The sequence below is a fragment of the Loxodonta africana genome, chromosome 1, assembly GCF_030014295.1.
Source record: "Loxodonta africana isolate mLoxAfr1 chromosome 1, mLoxAfr1.hap2, whole genome shotgun sequence".
NCBI classification, from domain to species: Eukaryota; Metazoa; Chordata; class Mammalia; order Proboscidea; family Elephantidae; genus Loxodonta; species Loxodonta africana.
In genome coordinates, this window is record NC_087342.1 from 235,870,346 (window position 1) to 235,893,366 (window position 23,021).

General features: G+C 39.3%; 1 protein-coding gene across 1 annotated transcript in view; it reads right to left on the reverse strand.

Moving 5' to 3' along the window:
* PDE10A (phosphodiesterase 10A) overlaps positions 1-23,021 on the reverse strand; it is a 114,167-nt gene that overhangs the window by 14,440 nt on the left and 76,706 nt on the right. The window contains exon 15 of the mRNA XM_023559358.2: positions 16,212-16,384. Coding sequence (XP_023415126.2) covers positions 16,212-16,384 — 173 coding nt within the window. The remainder of the gene's footprint in view (positions 1-16,211; positions 16,385-23,021) is intronic.

The window sequence follows — 23,021 nt, forward strand, 5'->3', positions numbered from 1 at the left end:
TGTGAGGAGGTGCTCCGGGAGAGACAGCATTTGTGAAAATCCCTTGTGAGGAACACGGACAGCCAGTCCGGCTGACACCCAGTGAGGTGGTTAGACAGGGAATGGGATTAAGTTTGGAGAGATGGGCTGGAAACATGCCCTGATGAAGGATGATGGCAACTTGAATTGGGGTGATGGTAGTGGAGACCAGGAAAGCAGAGAGATGATGTTAGAGAGGTAGAATTAACCTGAAAGTCATTCGCACCAGCAGGTGTTTTAATGACGGTACATCTTTCTCTCCCTCCCTCTCACTCTTTCTTCCTCCACTTCCGTTCCCCATCATTATCCCAAACCAGGTGCAGTATAAAGAACACGGAATCCATCCATCTCAAGGGTGAAGACCATCTTAACTGAAAGAAGGAAGCCTCTCTTGGCAGTGTGCACCTCAGCCTTCTCAGTACCATCTGATTTTGAAATTCCCATCCCCACATCAGGAGATGTAGAATCACAGACTTGGTAAGGCAGTAAAGGAAGGAACAGAAGTCACATGGTCTGCAGCATTTCAGGCGAGTCACTGGTGCCAAGAAGGAAGCCCCAACCCTTCCCTTCTGCCTGCCTCCTCCACCCAGCCCACAGTATAAGTTAGAATATCATTTCATTCCATTGCCAAAAAGTCAATTTCGACTCACAGCAACCCTATAGGACAGAGTAGAACTGCCCCATCGGGTTACCAATGAACAGTTGGTTGAATCAAACTGTTGACCTTTTGGTTAGAAGCCAAATGCTTAACCACTGTGCCACAGGGCTCCATTAGCCATGGGCAAAATGTCTTTCCAGAAGAGAAATGGAAACACGCAGCAGGAGAAGTTGAAGCATGGAAGTTACTTTACAAAATATTTCATGTCAAGGTATGAAGATACATACAGAGTGAATTCTCACAAGATCATGATACAACTCTCTCATTTGTGTGGATGTCATTTCAAAAAGACTAAGTGGCCAGCTCCATTTCCACAGGTGCAGCTGGAAATGTAAACTTAAGGGCCCCTCATTCTCTGCCTTTGCTGTTCATGAGACGATGTGGCGACTTGAAGAGCTAAGGTATATTTTAGCCTTCCTAATGTCTTTTTTTTGGTATACTCACATTTTCACCTCAGGAAAACGATAAAAATATGTATTCCGGCTTTAAAACACAATAATGTTACCTACGTGATACAGAAGAACAAACACATCTGTCTTGGAAAAAGTACAGCCAGAATGCTCCTTGGAAGGGAGGATAGCGAGACTTGTCTCATTCACTTTGGACATGTTATTAGAAGGGACCAATCCCTGGAGAAGAACATCATGCTTGGTACAGGGTCATCCAAAAAGAGGAAGACCCTCAATGAGATGGACTGACACAGTGGCTGCAACAATGGGCTCAAGCGTAACAATGATTTTGAGGATGGCGCAGGACCCGGCAGTGTTTTGTTCTGTTGTATGCAGGGTTGCTATGAGTTGGAATCGACTTGACGGGAACTAACAAGTTGATACAGGATATATCAGCCAGGGTCCTAACAGGAAACAGATGAGGCCCTCAGAAGAATTAGCCCTGAAGGGACTGTTTGCCAAGGCCCAGTCAGGGCTGAGGGAGACCAAGGCCTTTGAAGCTCTGAGGGCTATGACAGTGGGAAGGGTACCATGCTCAGACTTGAAGAGCCAGGAGAGGAGAATTGCCAGAATCTAGCAAAGCTAACTGTGGAAGAGGGCCCTCCCTAGAAGCTCTGTCCCTGGCCAAGGAACACAGCCATGGTTGAACCACAGCATAGCAGGAATGAAGCGAGGAACAAACAGAATAACTGTTCTCTCCTCCCGCCTGCAGTGTCCCGTTAATGCACTATCCAGCTCATAAAAGTACCTCAGAGGTTGAAAACTGAAAAGATGTTGCTCACGTTAAAAAAATACATTTGAAGTTTGAACTAATTAAATATCAAATTTTACATGTCTCGTCAGTTTGTTGTACCCTGGTGGCTTGCATCTTACTGTGATACTAGAAGCTATGTCACCGGTATTTCAAATAACAGTTGGATCACCCTTGGTGGGCAGGCTTCAGCTGAGCTTCCAGACTAAGAGAGACTAGGAAGAAGGACCTGAAAGTCTACTTCCGGAAAAAAAAAATAAAGGCCAGTGAAAACCATGTGAATAGCAGTGGAACATTGTCTGATACAGTGCTGTAAGATGAGTCCCTCAAGTTAGAACGCACTCAAAATATGACCGTGGAAGAGCTGCCTCCTCAAAGTAGAGTTGACCTTAATGATGTGGATGGAGTCAGGCTTTCAGAACCTTCGTTTGCTGATGTGGCATGACTCAAAATGAAAAGAAACAGCTGCAAACATCCATTAGTAACTGGAACTTGGAATGTACAAAGTATGAATCTAGGAAAATTGGAAATTATCAAAAATGAAATGGAATGCATAAAGATCTATATCCTAGGCATTGATAAGCTGAAATGGACTGGTACTGGCCATTTTGAATCAGACAGTCATAAGGTCTGCTATGCCAGGGATGACAAACTGGAGAGGAATGGTTTTGTGCTCATCCTCAAAAAGAACATTTCGAGATCTATCCTGAAGTACGACTCTGTCAGTGATAGGATAATACCTATACACTTACAAGGAAGACCAGTTAATATGACTAGTATTCAAATTAACGCACCAACCACTAAGGCCAAAGATGAAGAAACTGAAGATTTTTACCAGTTTCTGAAGTCTGAAATTGATCAAACATGCAATCAAGATTCATTGATAATTACTGGTGATTAGAATGCAAAAGTGGGAATCAAAGAAGAAGGATTGGTAGTTGGAAAATATGGCCTTGGTGACAGAAACAAAGCCAGAGATTGAATGACAGAATTTTGAAGACCATTAACTTCTTCATTGCAAATACCTTTTTTCACCAACATAAATGGCAACTCTACACATGGACCTTGCCAGATGGAATACACAGGAATCAAATCGACTACATCTGTGGAAAGAGTCAATGGAAAAGCTCAATATCATCAGTTAGAATAAGGCCAGGGGCTGACTGTGGAACAGACCATCAATTGCTGGTATGCAGGTTCATGTTGAAGCTGATGATAATTAGAACAAGTCCATGAGAGCCAAAGTACGACCTTGTGTACATCCCACCTGAATTTAGAATAGATTTGATGCATTGAACACTAATGACCAACACCAGAGGAGTTGTGAAAGGACATCATACGAGAAGAAAGCAAGAAGTCATTAAAAAGACAGGAAAGAAAGAAAAGACCAAAATTGGTATCAGAAGAGACTCTGAAACTTGCTCTTGAACAGAGAGTAGCTAAAGTGAAAGGAAGAAATGATGAAATAAAAGCCGAATGGGAAATTTCAAAGGGCTGTTGGAGCAGACAAAAGTAAAGCATTATAATGAAATGTACAAAGACCTGGAGACAGAAAACCAAAAGGGAAGAACACACTTGGCATTTCTCAAGCTAAAAGGAACTGAAGAAAAAAATTCAAGCCTCGAGTTGTAATACTGAAGGATTCCATGGGGAAAATATTAAACAACGCTGGAAGCATCAAGAGAAGATGGAAGGAATACACAGAGTCACTGTACCAAAAACAATTGGTTGACATTCACCCATTTCAGGAGGTAGCAAATGATCAGGAACCGATGGTACTGAAGGAAGAGGTCCAAGCTGTGCTGAAGGCATTGGCAAAAAACAAGGTTCAGGAATTGATGGAAGACCAATTGAGATGTTTCAACAAACTGATGCAACCCTGCATGTGCTTACTTGTCTATCCCAAGAAATTTGGAAGACAGCTACCTGGCCAACTGACTGCAAGAGACCTATATTTGTGCTCATTCCAAAGAAAGGGTGAGCCAACAGAATGTGAAAATTATCAAAAAATGTCATTAATGTCACATGCAAGTAAAATTTTGCTGAAGATCATTCGAAAGCAGTTGCAGCAGTACATAGACAGGGAACTGCCAGAAAACAAACTGGATTCAGAAGAGGACATGGAACAAGGAATATCATTGCTGATGTCAAATGAATCCTGACTAAAAGTAGAGAATTTCAGAAATATGTTTACCCATGTTTTATTGGCTATGCAAAGGCATTTGATTGTGTGGATCATAACAAATTATGGATAAGTTTCGAAGAATGGGAATTCCAGAACACTTCTTAATTGTGCTCATGAAGAACCTGTACATAGACCAAGAGGCAGTCGTTCAAACAGAACAAGGGGATACTGCGTGGTTTGAAGTCCGGAAAGGTGTGGGTCAGGGTTGTATCCTTTCACCATACTTATTAAATCTGTATGCTGAGTAAATAACCTGAGAAGCTGGATTATATGAAAAAGAATGGCGCGTCAGGATTGGAGGAAGACTTGTTAACAACTTGCAATACGCCGATGGCATAACCTTGTTTGCTGGAAGTGAAGAGGGCTTGAAGCACACAGGTGAAGATCAAAGACTAGAGCCTTCAGTATGGATTACACCTCAACACAAAACAAAAATCTTCACAAGTGGAACAATAAACAACATCATGATAAATGGAGAAAAGACTGAAGCTGTCAAGGATTTCATTTTACTTGGATCCACAATCAATGCCCACGGAAGCATCAGTGAAGAAATCAAATGGCGTATCGCATCTAGAAAATCTGCTGGAAAACTCTTTTTCAAAGTGCTAATGAGCAAAGGTGTTACTTTGAAGACCAAGGTTCACCTGATCTAAGCCATGGTATTTTTAATAGTCTGGTATGCATGCAAAAGCTGGGTAATGAACAAGGAAGACCAAAGAAGAATTGATCCATTTGAATTATGGTGTTGGGAAAGAATATTGAATATACCGTGGGCTGCCAAAAGAATGAACAAATCTGTCTTGGAAGAAGTACGGCCAGAATGTTCCTTATAAGCAAGGATGGCAAGACTACGTCTCACATACTTTGGACACGTTATCAGGAGGGATCAGTCCCTGGAGAAGGACATCCTGCTTGGTAGAGTAGAGAGTCAGCGGAAAAGAGGAAGGCACTGAATGAGATGGATTGACACAGTGGCTGCAACGATGGGCTGAAGCATAGCAACAATTGTGAGGATGACACGGGACCAGGCCGTGTTTCATTCTGTTGTACATCGTGTGCTATGAGAAGGAACCAACTGGACAGCACCTAACAATAACAGGTGCTCTTTTCGTAGTCCTGGGTTGTTGGAGTAAACTTGATGGCAATGGGTTTTTGTGGTTTGGGTGGCACAAATGGCTAAATGCTGCTCTACTAGTCAAACCCGCCCAGCAGCACCTCCAGAGAAAAGTCTGGTGATCTGCTTCAGAAAGGTCACAGCCTTGTAAACCCTATGGAGCATTTCTACTCCACACATATGGGGTCGCCATTAGCTGGAGGTGACTCGATGGCAACTAACAAAACAACAGGTGCTCCTTGGGTCAACATAATGTTTTTGATTTATCCATGTTGTTTCATAAATCAGAACTTCATATACTATTTTTTTACATGTTGAATAGTACAATATCTCAACCCATTGTATAAATGCCAGAAATTTTTTTTATCCATTTTTCTGTTATAGGACAGTTGGGATGCTTCCAATTTGGAGATATTATGAATACAGCTACTATTAACATTTGCATACAAGTCTGTGTGTGGACGCATGCTCTCAGTTCTCCACAGTAAATGTCTCGGAGCAGAGCTGCTGGATTACAGGGTAAGCCTATGTCCAACCTTCTAAGAAACTTTGAAGTGTTTTCACAAGTGGTTATAACATTTCTGACTCCCATCGACAATACCCTTGAGAACGACTGGCATTGGTGTGTAGCGGTATCTCACCGTGGTTTTAATTTGTATTTTCCTGACGACAAAGAACATGGAGCAAGATATTATGTGCTTATTGACTTTTAAGTTGTGTAAAAATCTTTCACATACTTTTTACTTGGGTTACCTTTCTTATGGTTGACTTCTACACTCTGGGTCTATTTTTGGACTCTGACATTCAGGTCTGTCATCTAACTGAGAACCCTGTTGTTCAAGAATCATTTGTTGAAAAGACTACCCACTCCTCACAGGGCTGCCTTAGCGCCTTGGTTGAGCACCAACAGGATGCAGAGTGGTAACCTTCCATAGTTTGTATCACCATTTATTTGCCTAACCCAACACCAACACACACTGTCTTAATTATTGTTAGTTTATAATACTGCATTTTTGGGCAAATAATGCTCACCTTCTACATATGTTTGCTAACCATGCCCTTCCCCCCCACGAGGTATTTTTAAAAGCATGTTGTGTTAAGTTTTTTACAGCAACATGTAAAATAAATTGGCATAGCAGCACTTATGAAAACACCTTGTGGGTGGAGGGCAAGGTTAGCAAACATAGAAGGCATGCATTATCTGCATAAAAATACTGCAAGTCTTGAAACCAGGTAGCGTAAATTCTCCAAAATTTTTAAAATTTTTCTAACTATTCTAGGTCTCTTACATTTCTATACAAATTTGAGATCAATTCCTGCTGGAGTTTTGACTGGGTTTGCATTAAACATATAGGTGAACTTGAGGCAAACTGATACCTCAACAGTATTAAGTTTTACAGTTCATAAACATGACCTATCTCTCCATTTGTCTTTAATTTCTCTCAGAAATAGTTTGTATTCTTAGTATATAGAGAGATTTGCACATTAAATTTATTCCTAAGCATGCTGTATTTTTTTTTTGTCATAGCAAATGTCACTGGTTAGTTTCAATTTCCAATTGATACTTACTCATAAACTGAAACAAAACTGATTATTTAAAAAGATGTTAAACTTGTGTACTGTCACCCTGCTAAATCTAGTAGTTTTTTTTTTTAGATCCTTAACATTAGTTTTAGTAGGTGATCATGTCAGTTAAAAATAAGGAACAGATTTACCTTTTCCCGTCAAATATCTATATCTATCTCTCTATATTTATGTATTGCTGTGATGCAGTGGCTAGGATCTTGGTGCAAATTGCTACCGAAGTGGTCAGGGTAGACATTCTGTCTTTGTTTCCAATCCTGGAGGGAAGTACTTAATATATCACCTACCATTATGGTGGCTTTGGTATTTTAGGAGACGGTTTTTATCAAATTAAAAAAGTTCTCACATATTCCTAGTAAGCTAAATTTCTTTCCCATGAATGCAGGTTTAATTTTGTCAAATGCTTTTTCTGCATCTATTGAGATGATCATATGGGTTTTCTTCTTTATTCTGTTGGTGATTAATTATGTATATGTGATTTATTAACAAATGCTAAACCAATTTTATATTGTATCCCTGAAATAAAAATCCATTTGTTAGGCTATATTGTCCTTTTTATAAGACACTGTTTTGTTATGAATTTTACATCTATGTTCCTGAGGAATACTGATCTTCACTTTTTTTGTAACGTCCCTCAGATTTTGGTATCATGGTTTTTGAAGACGTAATACATTAAATTGGGAAGTGGTTCTTCTTTCCCAGTTTTTGGAAGAATTTGTGTAAGGCTGGTATTATTTCTTCCATAAGTGGCTGATGAATTCACAGGTAAAATCATGAAGGTCTGGAGGGGTTTTTGCTTGTTTTTTTTTAAGAACTAAATTTCTTTAATGGACTATTCATTATTTTCCATCTCTTTTTGGACAATGTTTAGTACGCTGTGTTTTTCAGGGAACTTATCTATTTTGTCTAAGTTTCAAATTTATTAGCATAAAATCATTTACAATAATTTCTTACTACCCTTTTAACATCTGTAATGATATCCCCTTTTTCACGGTTTATATTAGTGACTTGTGTTTCTTTTTTTTTTTCCTTAACAGTCTTGGTTGGAGTTGATATATTTTAATACAAAAGACCAACTTCCTTTCATTGTTAATTTTCTCTGTTGTTTGCATGCTTTCTGTTTTATTGTTCTGCTTTTATTTACTTCAAGTTCAGGCTTAATTTACAATTCTTTCTCTAGCTGCTTAAGGTATTATCTTAGGTCACTGATTTTAAACTCATTTTTTCTAGTATAGGCATTATAAATTTCCCTCTTAGCACTTCTTTAACTGTATCCTATAAATTTTGACTTATTTTTGTTTTCATTATCATTCAGATTGAAATATTTTCTGATTTCCTTTGTGACTTCTCCTTTGAATCATGGTTTTTAGAAGTGTATTTGTAGGGGGGAGGAGGAGAGCTTGCACTCGGGAAGAAGAAAAGGCAGGCAGTGGTGACATTCCTCCATAAGACAATCCCCACAAGGGAGGAGACACGGGGAGGTGACATTCCTCAGTAAGATGGTCCCTACATAGTTAAACTTTAAGCCAAGGAAATGATCTTTACAAGGGTCTTTGATTTGATAAAGTCCCTAACTTGATAAGATCTGTAACTTGGTAATCAAACCTTAAGCCAAGGAAATGGTCTTCATGGGGGCGGGGGGGGGGGGGGGGGCTCTTGTCCTGGCTTTTAAATGTTAACAGAGACAGATAAGGAGACAAAAAGGATATAAAACCCTCACTCAGATTCTTTCTCTACCTGAGTAGCCCGCTTGATGCTTCCTAGTCAAGTGTACTTTTACTACTAACCCTCTCCTTGGTAATAAACCTCTGCTCACTTGACACCGTTTGTCTCGGTGGTTTAATTCTTTCCTACACTGAAGACAAAAACCGAGGCCATTCTCCAGTGGTAACATATTCTTTAATTTCCAAATAGTTGGGGCTTTTCTAGATAGCTGTTTTTTTTTTTTTTTTTCAACTCTCATTGTAAAATACTTTTTGATTTTAATCTTTTAAAATTTATTGATAGTTATTTTATGTCTCAGTACATCACCCATCTTGTAATTCAAGTGCAGCTGGAAAAAATATGTATTATATGGTTGTTGTTGTTCTGGGGTGCCCTTGAGTTGATTTTGACTCATAGTGGCCCCATGTGACAGAGTGGAACTGCCCTATGTGGTTTTCTAGGCAGTTCTTTACGGGAACAGATCTCCAGCTCCTTCTCCCACTGAGCTGCTGGGTGGGTCAGAACCACCAAATTTTCAGTTGGCAGCCAAGAACCAGGCTCCTTATAGTTAATGTAGTATTCTATAAATACAAGTTAGGTCATGTTCATTGTGTTATTTACATCTACCTTAGCCTCACTGATTTTTTATGTACTTTTTTTTTGTTGTTGTTCTATAATTCGTGGCAAAAGCACGTAAAACTCTCTAGCTACAATTTTGGGTGAGTCTGTTTCCCTTTTTAGTTCTGTCAGTTTTTTCTTCATGTGTTCTGAAGCTTTGTTATTAGATGCATAGACATTTTGGATTGTTATCTCTTCCTGTGAATTGACTCTTTTAGCCTTGTAAATTGTTCCTCTTTATATCTGGCAATATTTCTTGTCTTGAAAACTACTTTGATGTTAATACAACCACATCAGCTCTTTTGTGCTTCCTTTCTGAATTGTGTCTCTTTCCATCATTTACATTCAACCCATCTGAGTCTATTTAAAATGTATATCTGTAGATAAGATAGATTTGGGTCTTGGTATTTGATCTGGTATGATCATTTCTTGCTTTTAATTGAATTATTTAGTCCATTTATATTTAAGAATTGGTTTTATTGGATTCTAGTCTACCATCTTCGTATTTGTTACATTTGTTTTTCATCCCTCTATTCCTTTTGCCTCCTTGTGGGTTAACTGACTGTAGCTTTCACTATTTAACTTTTCTCCTAGTTTTTGAAAAGCCATACCTCTTTTTATTATTTTTGTGGCTTCTCCAGGAATTACAATATGAATCCTTATCACATCTACATAGATCAATATTGTTCCAGCTAACACTTCATTCTCCATCCTTTGTGATTCTAAGAAGCTCACAACACTAATAGTTCTGTATGCCCCTCATTCTTTCTGTTCTTGTTCTCATATATTTAATCTCTACACAGATATAAATTCCACCTTGCTATGACATTTTTGCTTTAACCACTCATTTATCTTTTAGGTAAATTAGAAGAAAAAGTAATTTTTAAAGCTGTTCTGTTTACATTTTTTGTGATTTTCATACCTTCCTCCAAGATGGAACTTTTCGTCTGGTATAATTTCCTTTCTGAATAAAAAATTTCCCTTAGTACTTTGTGTAGTTCAGGTCTAACAACAAATTCTCTCAGTTTTTGTTTACCCTGAAAATACCTTTATTTTGGCCTCATTTTAAAGAATGGAAATTCGGTACTTGAAAAGGACAACTAAAATTAAGCAAACAAAAAATTACCAGGGTTCAAAAGTAGATTTTAACTAGCAGAAGAATCAATAACAATTACAAGAAAACAAACCATGCCATCAAGTCAATTCTTACTCATACAAATATAGTAATATTAAATAAATTTTAAGTAAGCACTTTGTGAAAATATTTTTATATAAAATTGAAAATCTAAAGGAAAAAGATGATTTTCTAGCACAATAAACTGTCTAAAAGGTAGAATAAAATATAAAAAACAAAATAAAACAAAACCCCCAGACCGAAAAAGACATTATAAAGTTTATAAAGAACTTCCACTTAAAAAGGTGACAGACTACAATGGTTTTACAAATAAATACTATTTAACCTCACCCAGAATAGCCATAGTTATTCAAACTCTTCCAGATCAGAGAAGAAATCAATAGCTTCCCTACTTAATTTTATAAAACCAGCCAATCTTAATAGAAAATATGACACAGTATAATAAAAACTATATATCAACTAATGAATTTGATGCAAACTTGCTAAAAAAAGATAGAAATTGATTTCCTATGTATATTAAAGGAGTAATTCCATGGTAAAGTACAGTTCAAGGAATTCATGGGTTGCATTAAATTAGAAAATTAAAAAACTTACTAATAAAATGAGAAATTAATAACCCTGTATCAATGGAATCTAGATATGGATTTGAAAAAATTCCTAATATAAACTAATATAAACAGCTATAAAATGAAATTAGTTATACATGATGAAAATAATCTATCAAACATATCAAACATCACTTTAAACAATTAAAATTCTAAAACCACGATAACAATCACACATGTTAGATGTGTTTGCTTTCTCTACCATAATCCAATATTGTTCTGTAGGTTCTAGCTATACAGTAAGGAGCTCTGGTGGCACAGTTATTAAGCACTCAGCTGCTCACCCAAAGATTGGTAATTCAAACCCATCAGCCACTCCATGGGAGAAAACTGTCGCGGTCAGCTTCTATAAAGAGGTACAGCCTTGGAAACTCTATGGGGCAGTTCTACTCTGTCCCAAAGGGCCACTATAGTTGGAATTGACTCAATGGCAATGGGTTTGACTTACTGGGTTAGCTATCACGACAACAAAGAGCTATGAAGAATATGACGTGCCAACAGTAAGCACAGGAAAGCTGGCATGGCTGCTTTAGACACAGACAACTAACTTTAGGTAAGAAATATTACCAGTTCAAGAGAAGGTCAAGAAGACATAAATCTAAGAGTGTATACACCTAATAATTAAGTTTCAAAGTGCATGAAACAAATTTGACAAACCCAGGACAAAACCTATTGCTGTCCCGTCAATCCTGACTCACGGCAACCCTGGAGGACAGAGTAGAGCATCCCAGAGGGTTTCCGAGGCTATAATGTTTACGGAAGCAGACTGCCATGTCTCTCTCCCAGGGAGCAGCTAGTAGTTTCAAACTGCCAACATTTAGGTTAGCAGCTGAGCGCTTTAATCACTGCACCACCAGGACTCACTCTCTATAAATTACAACTTTATTTATACTGGAAACTCTAGTTAGTTAGAAATGGGAAAAATGCATTCACAAAGGATGAAGTAATTTTATCATGAAAGTTGCAGAATCCGTGTAAGCAAACTATAAAATTTTATTCATGAGTAAAAATAAGAGTCATACCATATTTTTGGATAATAAGACAATATATGTTCATTTTCAAGGGGATAAATAAATACAACATAACTGCAATCAAAATGCCAAAGTGAGCATTTTTATCTGGAAAAAAAATCCTGATAGCTGAATATTCTTTTTCTTTTTAACTATTCATGACGAAGGTGGTGAAGTGCTGTGATGACTGTAATTTACTTTGAAATAGTCCAGCCTCCTCAAAAAAGGCAAAGAGAATATGGTAAAATATTAACAATTATTGACTCAAATTAGTCAATATGGGTGCACATTTGAGTATAATTTCTACTTTTCTGTAAATTTAATTTTTTTCTTATAAAAATTAAAAAATGTATATTTACTAAGTGACTATTTCTATGAAAATTTTTAGAAAGTAAAGAAAAGTAAGGGCCAGGTATGTATGATAAATTTCAACATAACCTGTTGCCATCAAGTTGATTTGGACTCATAGTAACCCTGTAAGACAGAGCAGAACTGCCCCATAGGATTTCCAAGGCTGTAATCTTTTTTTTTTTTTTTAATCTTTAGGGAAGCAGATTGCCACTACATCCTCCTGCAGAATGGCTGGTGGGTTCCAAACACTGACCTTTCAGTTAGCAGCCGAGCATTTAACCACTGCACCACCAGGGCTCCTAAATTTCAACATATTTATAGTACAGGCAGTACCTGGGTTACAAACAAGGTCCTGTTCCTAACTCTATCTTTTTAAAGTCCTTGAGTCAAATTTGTCGAAACAGGTGCATACAGTTCTCATCTAGCCTTCTTTAGTGAGAGAGGAAGCCCTGGTGGTGCAGTGGATAAGAGCTATAGCTGCTAACGAGAAGGTCAGCAGTTTGAATCCACCAGGCGCTCCTTGGAAACTCTATGGGGCAGTTCTACTCTGTCCTATAGGGTCGCTATGAGTCAGAATCGGCTCGACGGCACTGGGTTTGGTTTTGGTTTAGCCCCCAAATATACTGAATCAGGCTCTACGGTTTAACAAGATCTCCAGGGGATTCTTACGTGTGATAAGTATTGAGAACCATGGCTCTACTAGTGGCTCTCAAAATTGGTCCCTAACCAGCCTGGGAACTTGTTTGAAATGAAACTTCTCAGCAGGGGTTCAAACAAGAATGAACCTGCTTAAGCCCTGAAGAAAGGGCTGGAAGCCTTCTCAATGATTTAAAAGCTGTATGTGCGTGCAGCAAGTGAAGGCGACTGTGACGAAGAATCGGTGGACAGTAGGGGTTGCTTGATCATTTCAAAACGAGGGCAAATTATTTAGTTTTCCGTAAGGTGGATGTTTGTAACGCAAGGCTGCCTGTAATCAAAACAGTATGATCTTATTCAAGGATTGGATAATTAGCAAATAGGTGGCTTAAGGGGTCCAAAAAATTATCTAAGTTTATATTAAAACTTAACAAATTCAACTCAGTGGAAAAATGTATTATTCATTAAGTGGTACTGATACACCCATACTCAGAAACAAAGTTATATTTATAACTCACAATAAAATTCCATGATTAAGACCTAAATGTTAAAAATATTCAAAAAGCTATAAAATATTTTAACAATTTAAATAATGTTTATATTAGTGTGAGGATGGAGAGATGCCTTCTTAAGCAAGACAGAGAATTCAGAGGTAATGAAAACAAGTGACAGATTTGGGCACATGAATTAAATTCCTTCGTTTTCAAAAGAAAATCTGAAGGAAATTTTTGAAGACCACCTAAAGATAGTATTTGTAAGCTATAAGAGAAAATATTTTAATATTGTTAACAAACATAGAATGCAAACTGATTTATTAAGAAGTAAACAATTCCACAGAAAATAAAGTTATGAACAGACAAATGAAAGTAGGAATAATGTATAGTCAATAAACATAAATGTTTTATTTAATGAAAAGTTGTTTTTACCCACAGGGCTGGCAAAAATGAAATGGACTAATAGAGTCTTATGTTGGTACTGGCTTAGAAAAATGCCAATTTCTTACACTGTTCAAAGAAGTATGAATTTCTACAGTCTTTTTAGAAAATTTAATATATGTATAAATTTCTAGTACTATATGGTATATTTTGTAAAGGGCCGGTAGGTAAAACTGTATAAGCAAGGGTGTTCAGGTAGCTGGTAGCTGCAGATGGTCAGAATGGCACTCTTCTTCCTGTATACACCCTTGCACTCCTTGAATTATTACAAACATGCGTTACCTTTAAAATTATCAAAATAATTTAATCACACATAACTACACAATATATATCAACACATATTAATGCATTATGTACTAAATATAATGATTTGAAATTAGATGTTTAAATCTTCTAATAGAAGAAAATATAATTTAATAATAAAGAACAGACTCATGAAATGGGATACTAGTTACATCATCCTTGTTTGTGACCTAAAACACACAGCCACATGAGTTTCAGTAAGCCAAAGGATACTTTGTCAAGGCTATACGTGTATACACGTTGTCAAGGCTATACACCAAAGTGACAAAGTGACAAAGGAGACTTTGTCAAGGCTATACACCAAAAACCAAACCTGTTGCCCAGGATCAATTCTGACTCATAGAGACCCTATAGGGCAGCGTAGAACTGTCCCATAGGGTTTCCAAGGAGAGGCTGGTGGATTCGAACTGCTGACTTTTTGGTTAGCAACCAAACTCTTAAGGACTCTGCCACCAGGGCTCCCGACAAGGAAAAAAAGAAAAAGAGCCCTGTGAACCAATAGTTTCTACAGCTCCTACTCAGCACAAAGAACCACACATCAATGTTTTAGAGGCACAGAGGTGTCAGTACGGTAACTCATACACGTCATCTGGACCGGATGCAGAAGGAACACACAGTGATCCTAAGGAATCTTCAGGGCCCGCCACTGGGACCGCCCCTTTCCATGATCCCAGGAGCACCCTGGCAATGTGTTCATATGGCCCTATGTGAAAATCAGATAGATTTGTACTGTTTTTCTGAAAGAAGGTTCCCCAAATTGGGTAAGTTTCAAGCCTCACAAAATCTTGATCTTTTGGAGGTAAGTTGAATCACAACCAACCATGGTTTAATCAAAGGTGTAGATTCCATTATACAAATGGTACTTATTATGGAAGAGGTAAATTTTACTATATATAATTTATATTCATTTGTAAAGCTAATGGTTTGTTTAGGTTCAGGGTACCAGAGTGAACTGCTTCTAAAAACTTGAAAATGAAGACAACAGAGGCCATGCTCTTGAAGAATTGTTAAGATCAGTTCTTAAAGGATCACAGAGGAGCTATGCAAAGCACCTGGACAAAGAGAATAGCTCCAAGCTTAGCAAGAATGGGCTAGAACCAGTAAATCCATTTTCGTGAACCCAAAGAGAAAGATGGCATCACTTGAAATGGAGCTTGGCCAGACATGGAAACAGCAAAAGGAAAGTCACAGCAATCACCACTGGTGCGAACCACCCACGAACTGTCAAAGGGAGTGGAAGTTTAGCCGAAGGGTTGTCTTAGACCTAGCATGCACATGGGTGAACACACTCATCAGAACGAAGAGACCCGGAATATTTCTGAACACACTAGGAAGACACACCTTCTGGGGAAAGAAGGCATCAGACTACCTCAGCCTGATGCCACTAAAATGTTTAATTCATCAAATTCCCCTTGTTCTGATTCCATGTTCATTCGCAAAGCAACCTTTTGATTGCAACTTGGCTTCCTAAATGATTCTGACTACAAAGAATGCCAATATTCTATTCTTTGTGACTGAAATATATGTTTTGTAGTTTAATAACATGGAATTAGAAAGTCCCTGGGTGGCCGGGTTTGTGCTCTGCTACTAATCAAGAGGTTAGTTGTTCGAGCCCACCCAGTGGTACCATGGAAGAAGTCCTGGTGATACGCTTCCATGAAGATTACAGCCAAGAAAACCGTACGTAGCAGTTCCACGCTGTAACATACAGGGTTGTCACGAGTTGCAATCGATTTGACAGCAAAGGCTTAATATGGAATTCTGTTTTTATACAGAAATCACATGAGCTGGCTTAATGTGAGTCAGATTCTGAAAAATGAATCCATTTTCATTTGCTTAGCAAGTCAGGCTTTTGATTCTATGAGGCCAGTGGCCGAACCCTGGGCTGTGATCAACTCAACAAAGGCCCCCTGGGAAACAACCTGCCAATCTTTTCCTTTAGCGCCCACTCCTGCATGGCTAGTTTAAATGCAAATTTGCATTTTAGTTTTCTTCATAATATAGTGGCAGTAATTTTGTTAAGCAATGAAATAGCCCGAAAGCAAATATACACAAAATGCACATAAAAAAAACATTTTTTTTAAACTTCTCTTAAATATAAACTTATTCCACATAACATTTGCTAAGCTTCTAAACTTCTAAAAATCATTTTTACCTATGCGATTGGTTATTAAGGTTTAGCGATCCAGACTGGTACATCTCTTCCAACTGTTTCCTGTTCCCAAAGTATAACGCAAGGTCTGTAGCGATGATGGCTTTGCGGATGATCTCAAGCACCTGTTCGTATTCGCTGGAGCTCAGGGTGGAGAAGATATTGTGCCCTTCCAACTATGGAAAAAATACAAACAAAAAACACAGGCTCTAACCTTATGACATTTTCAGTTACTTGAAACAGAATAGGCAATGCCACTTGGCACGCTAAAAACAGCTCTTGGTGCAAAAAGAATAATTTAAAATGATAATACAGTCAGCATTTTGGTTTTTTCTTTAATTAAGCTACAACAAGGAAGCTATCACCACGTAAATTATCTGTTCCAACTACAGTAACATCACTTGTTACTATAAAACACCAGCAATTTAAATATAACTATATCGTAGGTGCTTCTAATAACAAAAGGACAAATTTAAAATATTTAAAGATTTTTCCTCTTGAACTAGATAAAACTTTAGTAACGTTTATATTGTACTGGAAACGAGCGGGCTGAAAGCCATCCACACCTCTGCGCCCCTCCCGTTCAAGTTCTGCCGTACCAAAGCAAGCCTAATGAATAATCATCTACTTTTTTCCACCCTAGAAGAAAATGTTCCGCAACTTCAAAGTTTCTAAAGGCATATTAAAAACTCTACCTACAGGCAAAAACATTTTTACAGAAAACACAAATCACCAAAGGTACAAAAACTGTAGGGCCACCTTCCCCTCTTCTGTGCTTGTGGGAGAAGGGAATAGCAGATCACCACCCTAAACAAGACCAGGACATCGGCAATGAGGATGGTCCTGGGTCAGAGTACAGAGCTACTCTTCTTCTGCACGTGAATCTTCTAAAAACTTCTTAGGATAATGTCTTCCTCTGAGAATTTTAAGGATTTCATTTGCAATGGAGATAAAATGGGTAGCTTTTGTTCAAACTAAAAAAGTTGAGATGATTTAACTTGTCAGTCAACAAATTATTGTTTAATATCTTCATTAGCAGTCAATATGGTCCTACTATAAACTGACTTTTAACTGATTTCATCTGTTGTAATCTACATCTATTGGTTTATAAAATACATTAAAAGCTTAAAGGTTACTTCACAAAATCAGACATCCATCCCACTAAGACGCAGCCTGCTTCACACTGTTCTGAAATAAGGCCATCCTCACACCATCTGCCCTCAATCATTGGAATTTTCTGTATTACTTACTCTTAAGGTACTATAAATGTTTAAATTATTCTCCAATAAATGTGTCAAACAGGGTTATTCCTAGTTGCTTGTTTTCTTGATAATAATTCCTTGAGATACTCAAGCACAGGTTGCTTGGAAGAGGAGGGATTAAAGCACTGGATGGTGGCTGAACTCAGTTACCTTTCAAGCCCCTTCCAACGTCAACTTTCTACAACGTGGTAGGAAAAAAAAAGCGTTATTTTGATCGCTGATGTGAAATCTGCTTTTCTGTGATTTGGCCATAACTCAAATGAAGCAGCTGGCTTCTTCCCGTGTCTCCTGCCTTGTAAACATGCTTCAGGTCAGACTGGGCTCAGCTGCTCCTCAGGCTTGTGTCGGCTGCGGGCAGTCATCCCTGAGAGGCATTATCTCTACTGAATTTTCTATGCCTGATCCTCTCCATTGTCAATGCTTAGGCCAATAAGCATTGATGATAATGTATACAGAAGTACTCTAGCATGCTGTTGAAGTTTTAAGGAAAATCTCTGTGCAAAAGGGACTTCTTAAACCAGAGTTCTATCAATTCTCTAGGAAACCATGGAGTTACAAACTTGCTGCAGCTGTGCACAGATGTTGCAGGTGCCACCTTGATGCATGCTTTTACCAGGTCCCCCAACGTGTTCATGGCCTAGGCAAACTCAGGTCCACTCTGGAGGATCTCTATATTCTGCAGGTTCTTTTGGGTCCATTACTTCTTTTATTACTTTTCAACCATTAAAGCAAACTACGTGGAAAGGGTACAGTAGAGCGCCTTTATAATGAAAAGTTATCACCAGGGCTTTCCACGGCCTCCTGAAATGCTTTGTCAAGAGTCAAAGGAAGGAGTGAACAAACAAACAAGCCAACAACAAACAGTCCCCTTTCCCTACAAGAGGGTCTACTGTATACGGACCAGTATCCACACCTACCATCCCAGGCACAATCAAGCCCAGCAGATAAAACGGCACAAAAACTTTGTAAAGCTCCAGTTTCACTTTAGTTATAGCAGCATGATAAATCCTCACAGTAACATAAAACTTTTATATACAATTGATAAGTTTATACAGTTAATATCAGATTACACAGTTGGACGCTTACGTCAATTCAAGCTCAGTTGATCCCACTTTGCATAAATCCAGTTATGAAATAGCAGATGTTGTAAACTCAGAAATGTTTCCCAAACCCTAAAATGGGTGAGCAGTGCACAATTCTTATCTCTATGGAAGCAGACGAGCAGACTCTCTCTACAAATGCTGTAAACAGCTGATATCAGGGAGCACAAACGAGGGTGAAATTGGCTCGGACGCCGAAAGACCATCCAGGGGCCCACTCTGAGTGGAGGATCTTTAAGGCCCTTTCTAGCTCTTAAACTCACGATTCTTCCAGACATTTGAATTCATTGCTGGAGCACTGTGAACCCACGGCCTTACTACCACAGCTGTGATTTCCCCCCACAAAATGAGGAACACATGTCTTCATTGCCTAGTAGATACGGAATGCGTCATGTTCCACTTCGTGTAAAAACAGTAGTAGTCCAGCACCTACTCTATCCAAGACCCTGAAGAAATAAGGTCTTTTGCAGTTTTGTGGGAGAGACAGGCAGATGAACACACAATTAACACAGAGCAGCAGGCTCTGTGATGGGTGTAGGGAGCACGTGACAGTTAACACAGAGCAGCAGGCTCTGTGATGGGTGGAGGGAGCACGTGACAGTTAACACAGAGCAGCAGGCTCTGTGATGGGTGGAGGGAGCACGTGACAGTTAACATAGAGCAGCAGGCTCTGTGATGGGTGGAGTGAGGACCAGGGAGCACATGACAGTTAACATAGAGCAGCAGGCTCTGCGATGGGTGGAGGGAGCACGTGACAGTTAACACAGAGCAGCAGGCTCTGTGATGGGTGTAGGGAGCACGTGACAGTTAACACAGAGCAGCAGGCTCTGTGATGGGTGGAGGGAGCATGTGACAGTTAACACAGAGCAGCAGGCTCTGTGATGGGTGTAGGGAGCACGTGACAGTTAACATAGAGCAGCAGGCTCTGTGATGGGTGGAGGGAGCACGTGACAGTTAACATAGAGCAGCAGGCTCTGTGATGGGTGGAGGGAGCATGTGACAGTTAACACAGAGCAGCAGGCTCTGTGATGGGTGGAGGGAGCATGTGACAGTTAACACAGAGCAGCACGCTCTGTGATGGGTGTAGGGAGCACGTGACAGTTAACAGAGAGCAGCAGGCTCTGTGATGGGTGGAGTGCGCACTAGGGAGTAGGTGACAGTTAACACAGAGCAGCAGGCTCTGTGACGGGTGGAGTGAGCACTAAGGAGAACGTGGACGGCATTCTTGGGTGAAAAATGCATTGTAAAGGGCAAGCAGAAGACAGCAAGGAAAGAGCACGGCGGGGTACCTGTGACAAGGAGCAGCCCAAGACCACGGAGATCCTGGTGTTTGGGGAACAACACAATCTCAGTGTATCTGAAGCAAACTGTTCTAATGGGGAAATGGTGAGAGTTAATGTTAAAGAAGTCCCCAGTACCACAAATGGTTAAGTACTCAACTACTAACCAAAAGGTTGTCAGTTTGAACCCACTCAGAGGTGCCTCAAAAGACAGTCCTGGCAATTTGCTTCCAAAGGGCCTTGAAAACACTATGCTGTTCTTAGGTACCATCAGTCGGTTCCTACTCACAGCAACCCTATGTACAAAAGCATGAAACACTGCCTGGTCCTGTGCCATCTTCACAATTGTTGTTTTGCTTGAACCCACTGTTCCTGCCACTGTGTCAATGCATTTCGTTGAGGGTCTTCATCTTTTTAGCTGACCCTCTACTTTACCAAGCATGATGTCCTTCTCCAGGGACTGGTCCTTCCTGATAACATGTCCAAAGTCTGTGAGAAAAGTCTTGCATTTTTGCTTCTAGGAGCATTCTGGCTGTACTTCATTAAAAACATATTTGTTCATTCTTCTGGCAGCCCATAGTATATTTAATATTCTTTGCCAACACCATAATTCAAAGGCATCAATTCTTCTTATCTTTCTTATTCATTGTCCACCTCTCACATGCATATGAGGCGGCTGAAAACATCACGGCTTGGGTCAGGCACACCTTAGTCCTTAAGGTGACATCTTTGCTTTTTAACACTTTAAAGAGATCTTCTGTGGCAAATTTGCCCAAGGTAACGTCATTTGATTTCTTCACTGCTGCTTCCATGGGCATTCATTATGGATCCAAGTAAAATGAAATCCTTGACAACTTCAATCTTTTCTCCATTTATCATGATGTTGCCTTTTGGTCCAGTTCTGAGGATTTTTGTTTTCTTTATGGTGAGGTGTAATCTATACTGAAGGCTGTGGTCTTCGATCTTCATCAGTAAGTGCTTCAAGTCCTCTTCACTTTCAGCAAGCAAGGTTGTGTCATCTGCATAATGCAAGTTGTTAATGAGTCTTCCTCCAATCCTGATGCCCCATTCTTCATATAATCCAGCTTCTCGAATTATTTGTTCAGCATGCAGATTGAATAGGTACGGTGAAAGGATACAAACCTGACCCACACCTTTCTTGACTTTAAACCATGTAGTATCCCCTTGTTCTGTTTGAACAACTGCCTCCTGGTCTATGTACAGGTTCCTCATGAGCATAATTAATTGTTCTGGAATTTCCATTTTTTGCAATGTAATTCATAATTTGTTATGATTCACACAGTCGAATGCCTTTTCGTAGTCAATACAACAGGTAAACATCTTTCTGGTATGCTCTGCTTTCAGCCAAGATTCGTCTGACATCAGCGATGATATCCCTGGTTCCACGTCCTCTTCTGAATCCCACTTCAATTTCTGGTGGTTCTCTGTTAACGTACTGCTGCAATCACTTTTGAATGATCTTCATTAAATTTTACTTGCATGTGATATTAATGATATTGCTCAATAATTTCCCCATTCTGTTGAATCGCCTTTCTTTGGATTGGGCACAAATATGGATCCCTTCCACTCGGCTGGCCTGGTAGCAGTCTTCCAAACTTCTTGGCATAGACAAGTGAGCCCATCCAGTGCTACATCTGTTTATTGACGCATCTCAATTGGTATTCCGTCAACTCCTGGAGTCTTGTTTTTCCCCACTGCCTCCAGTGCGGCTTGGACTTCTTCCTTCAGTACCATTGTTTTTTTTTTATCATATTTTGGGTACCTCCTGAAATGGCTGAATGTCAACCAATTGTTTTTGGTACAGTGACTTTGTGTATTCCTTTCATCTTCTTTTGATGCTTCCTGCATTGTTTAATATTTTTCCCTGTAAAAAAAACAGGGAAAATATTGCAATTTGAGGCTTGAATTTTTTCTTCAGTTCTTTCAGCTTGAGAAATTCTGAATGTGTACTTCCCTTTTGGTTTTCTAATTCCAGGTCTTTCACATTTCATTATAACACTTTACATTGTCTTCTCAAGCTGCCCTTTGAAATCTTCAGTTCAGCTCTTTTACTTTATCATTTCTTCCCTTCGCTTAAGCTCCTCTACATTCAAGAGCAAGTTTCAGGGTCTCTTCTGACATCCATTTTGGCTTTTTCTTCTTTCCTATCTTTTTAAAGGCCTCTTGCTCTCTTCTTTATGATTTTCTTGATGCCATTCCATAATGCGTCTGTTCTTCAATCATAAGTGATCAATGGGTCAAATCTACTCTTGAGATGCTCTCTAAACTCAGGTGAGATGTACTCAAGGAATCGCCTCAGCGGCACTGGGTATACTCCAGGACAGTCTTTGGCTCTCATGGACTTTTTACAGTTTTCTTCAGCTTCAACCTGAACTTGCATATGAGCAACTGATGGTCTGTTTTGGAGTCCATCTCTGGCCTTGTTCTGAGTGATATTAAACTTTTCCATCATCTTTCCACACATGTAGTTGATTTGATTCCTGTATATTCCATTTGGCGAGGTCCACGGGTATAGTCGCTGCTTATGTTGTTGAAAAAAGATATTTGCAATGAAGAAGTTGGTATTCTTACAAAATTCTATCATGCGATCTCCAGTGTAACTTCTATCACTAAGGCCGTATATTCCAACTTGCTCTATACCCATCATTAGGGTCGACTCTACTTTGAGGATAAAGCTTTTCCCTAGTCGTATTTTGAGCACTTTCCAAACTGAGGGGCTCATCTTCCAGAACTATATCAGAATATGTTTTGCTGCTACTTATAAGGTTTTCACTGGCTAATTTTTTCAGAAATAGGCTGCCAAGTCCTTCTTCTTTGTCTTAGTCTGGAAGCAACACCAGTGTGCCAGGCCCTGAGGCAGCTCTGTGGATCCCCCAAAGAATAAGGTGCAGTCACCGTCCTCATCGGCTTATAATTCAGGAACGTGTAAGGCTCACAAGCCTTCAACCCAATATGAAAAAAACTAAGACCTGAGTATGCTGAGGAGATCAGGGGTCGTGGAAAAAGACACACTGCTGTCCCCAGCTACGTGGAGGTTTCAAAAATGTGTTCCTGGAGATGACATGTGAGCTGAGTCTTGGCAACAGGAGGAGGAGAGCACAGAAGGGAGGCAGGGAATCCAGACAGTGGCGCAGAGGTAAGAATGTTGTG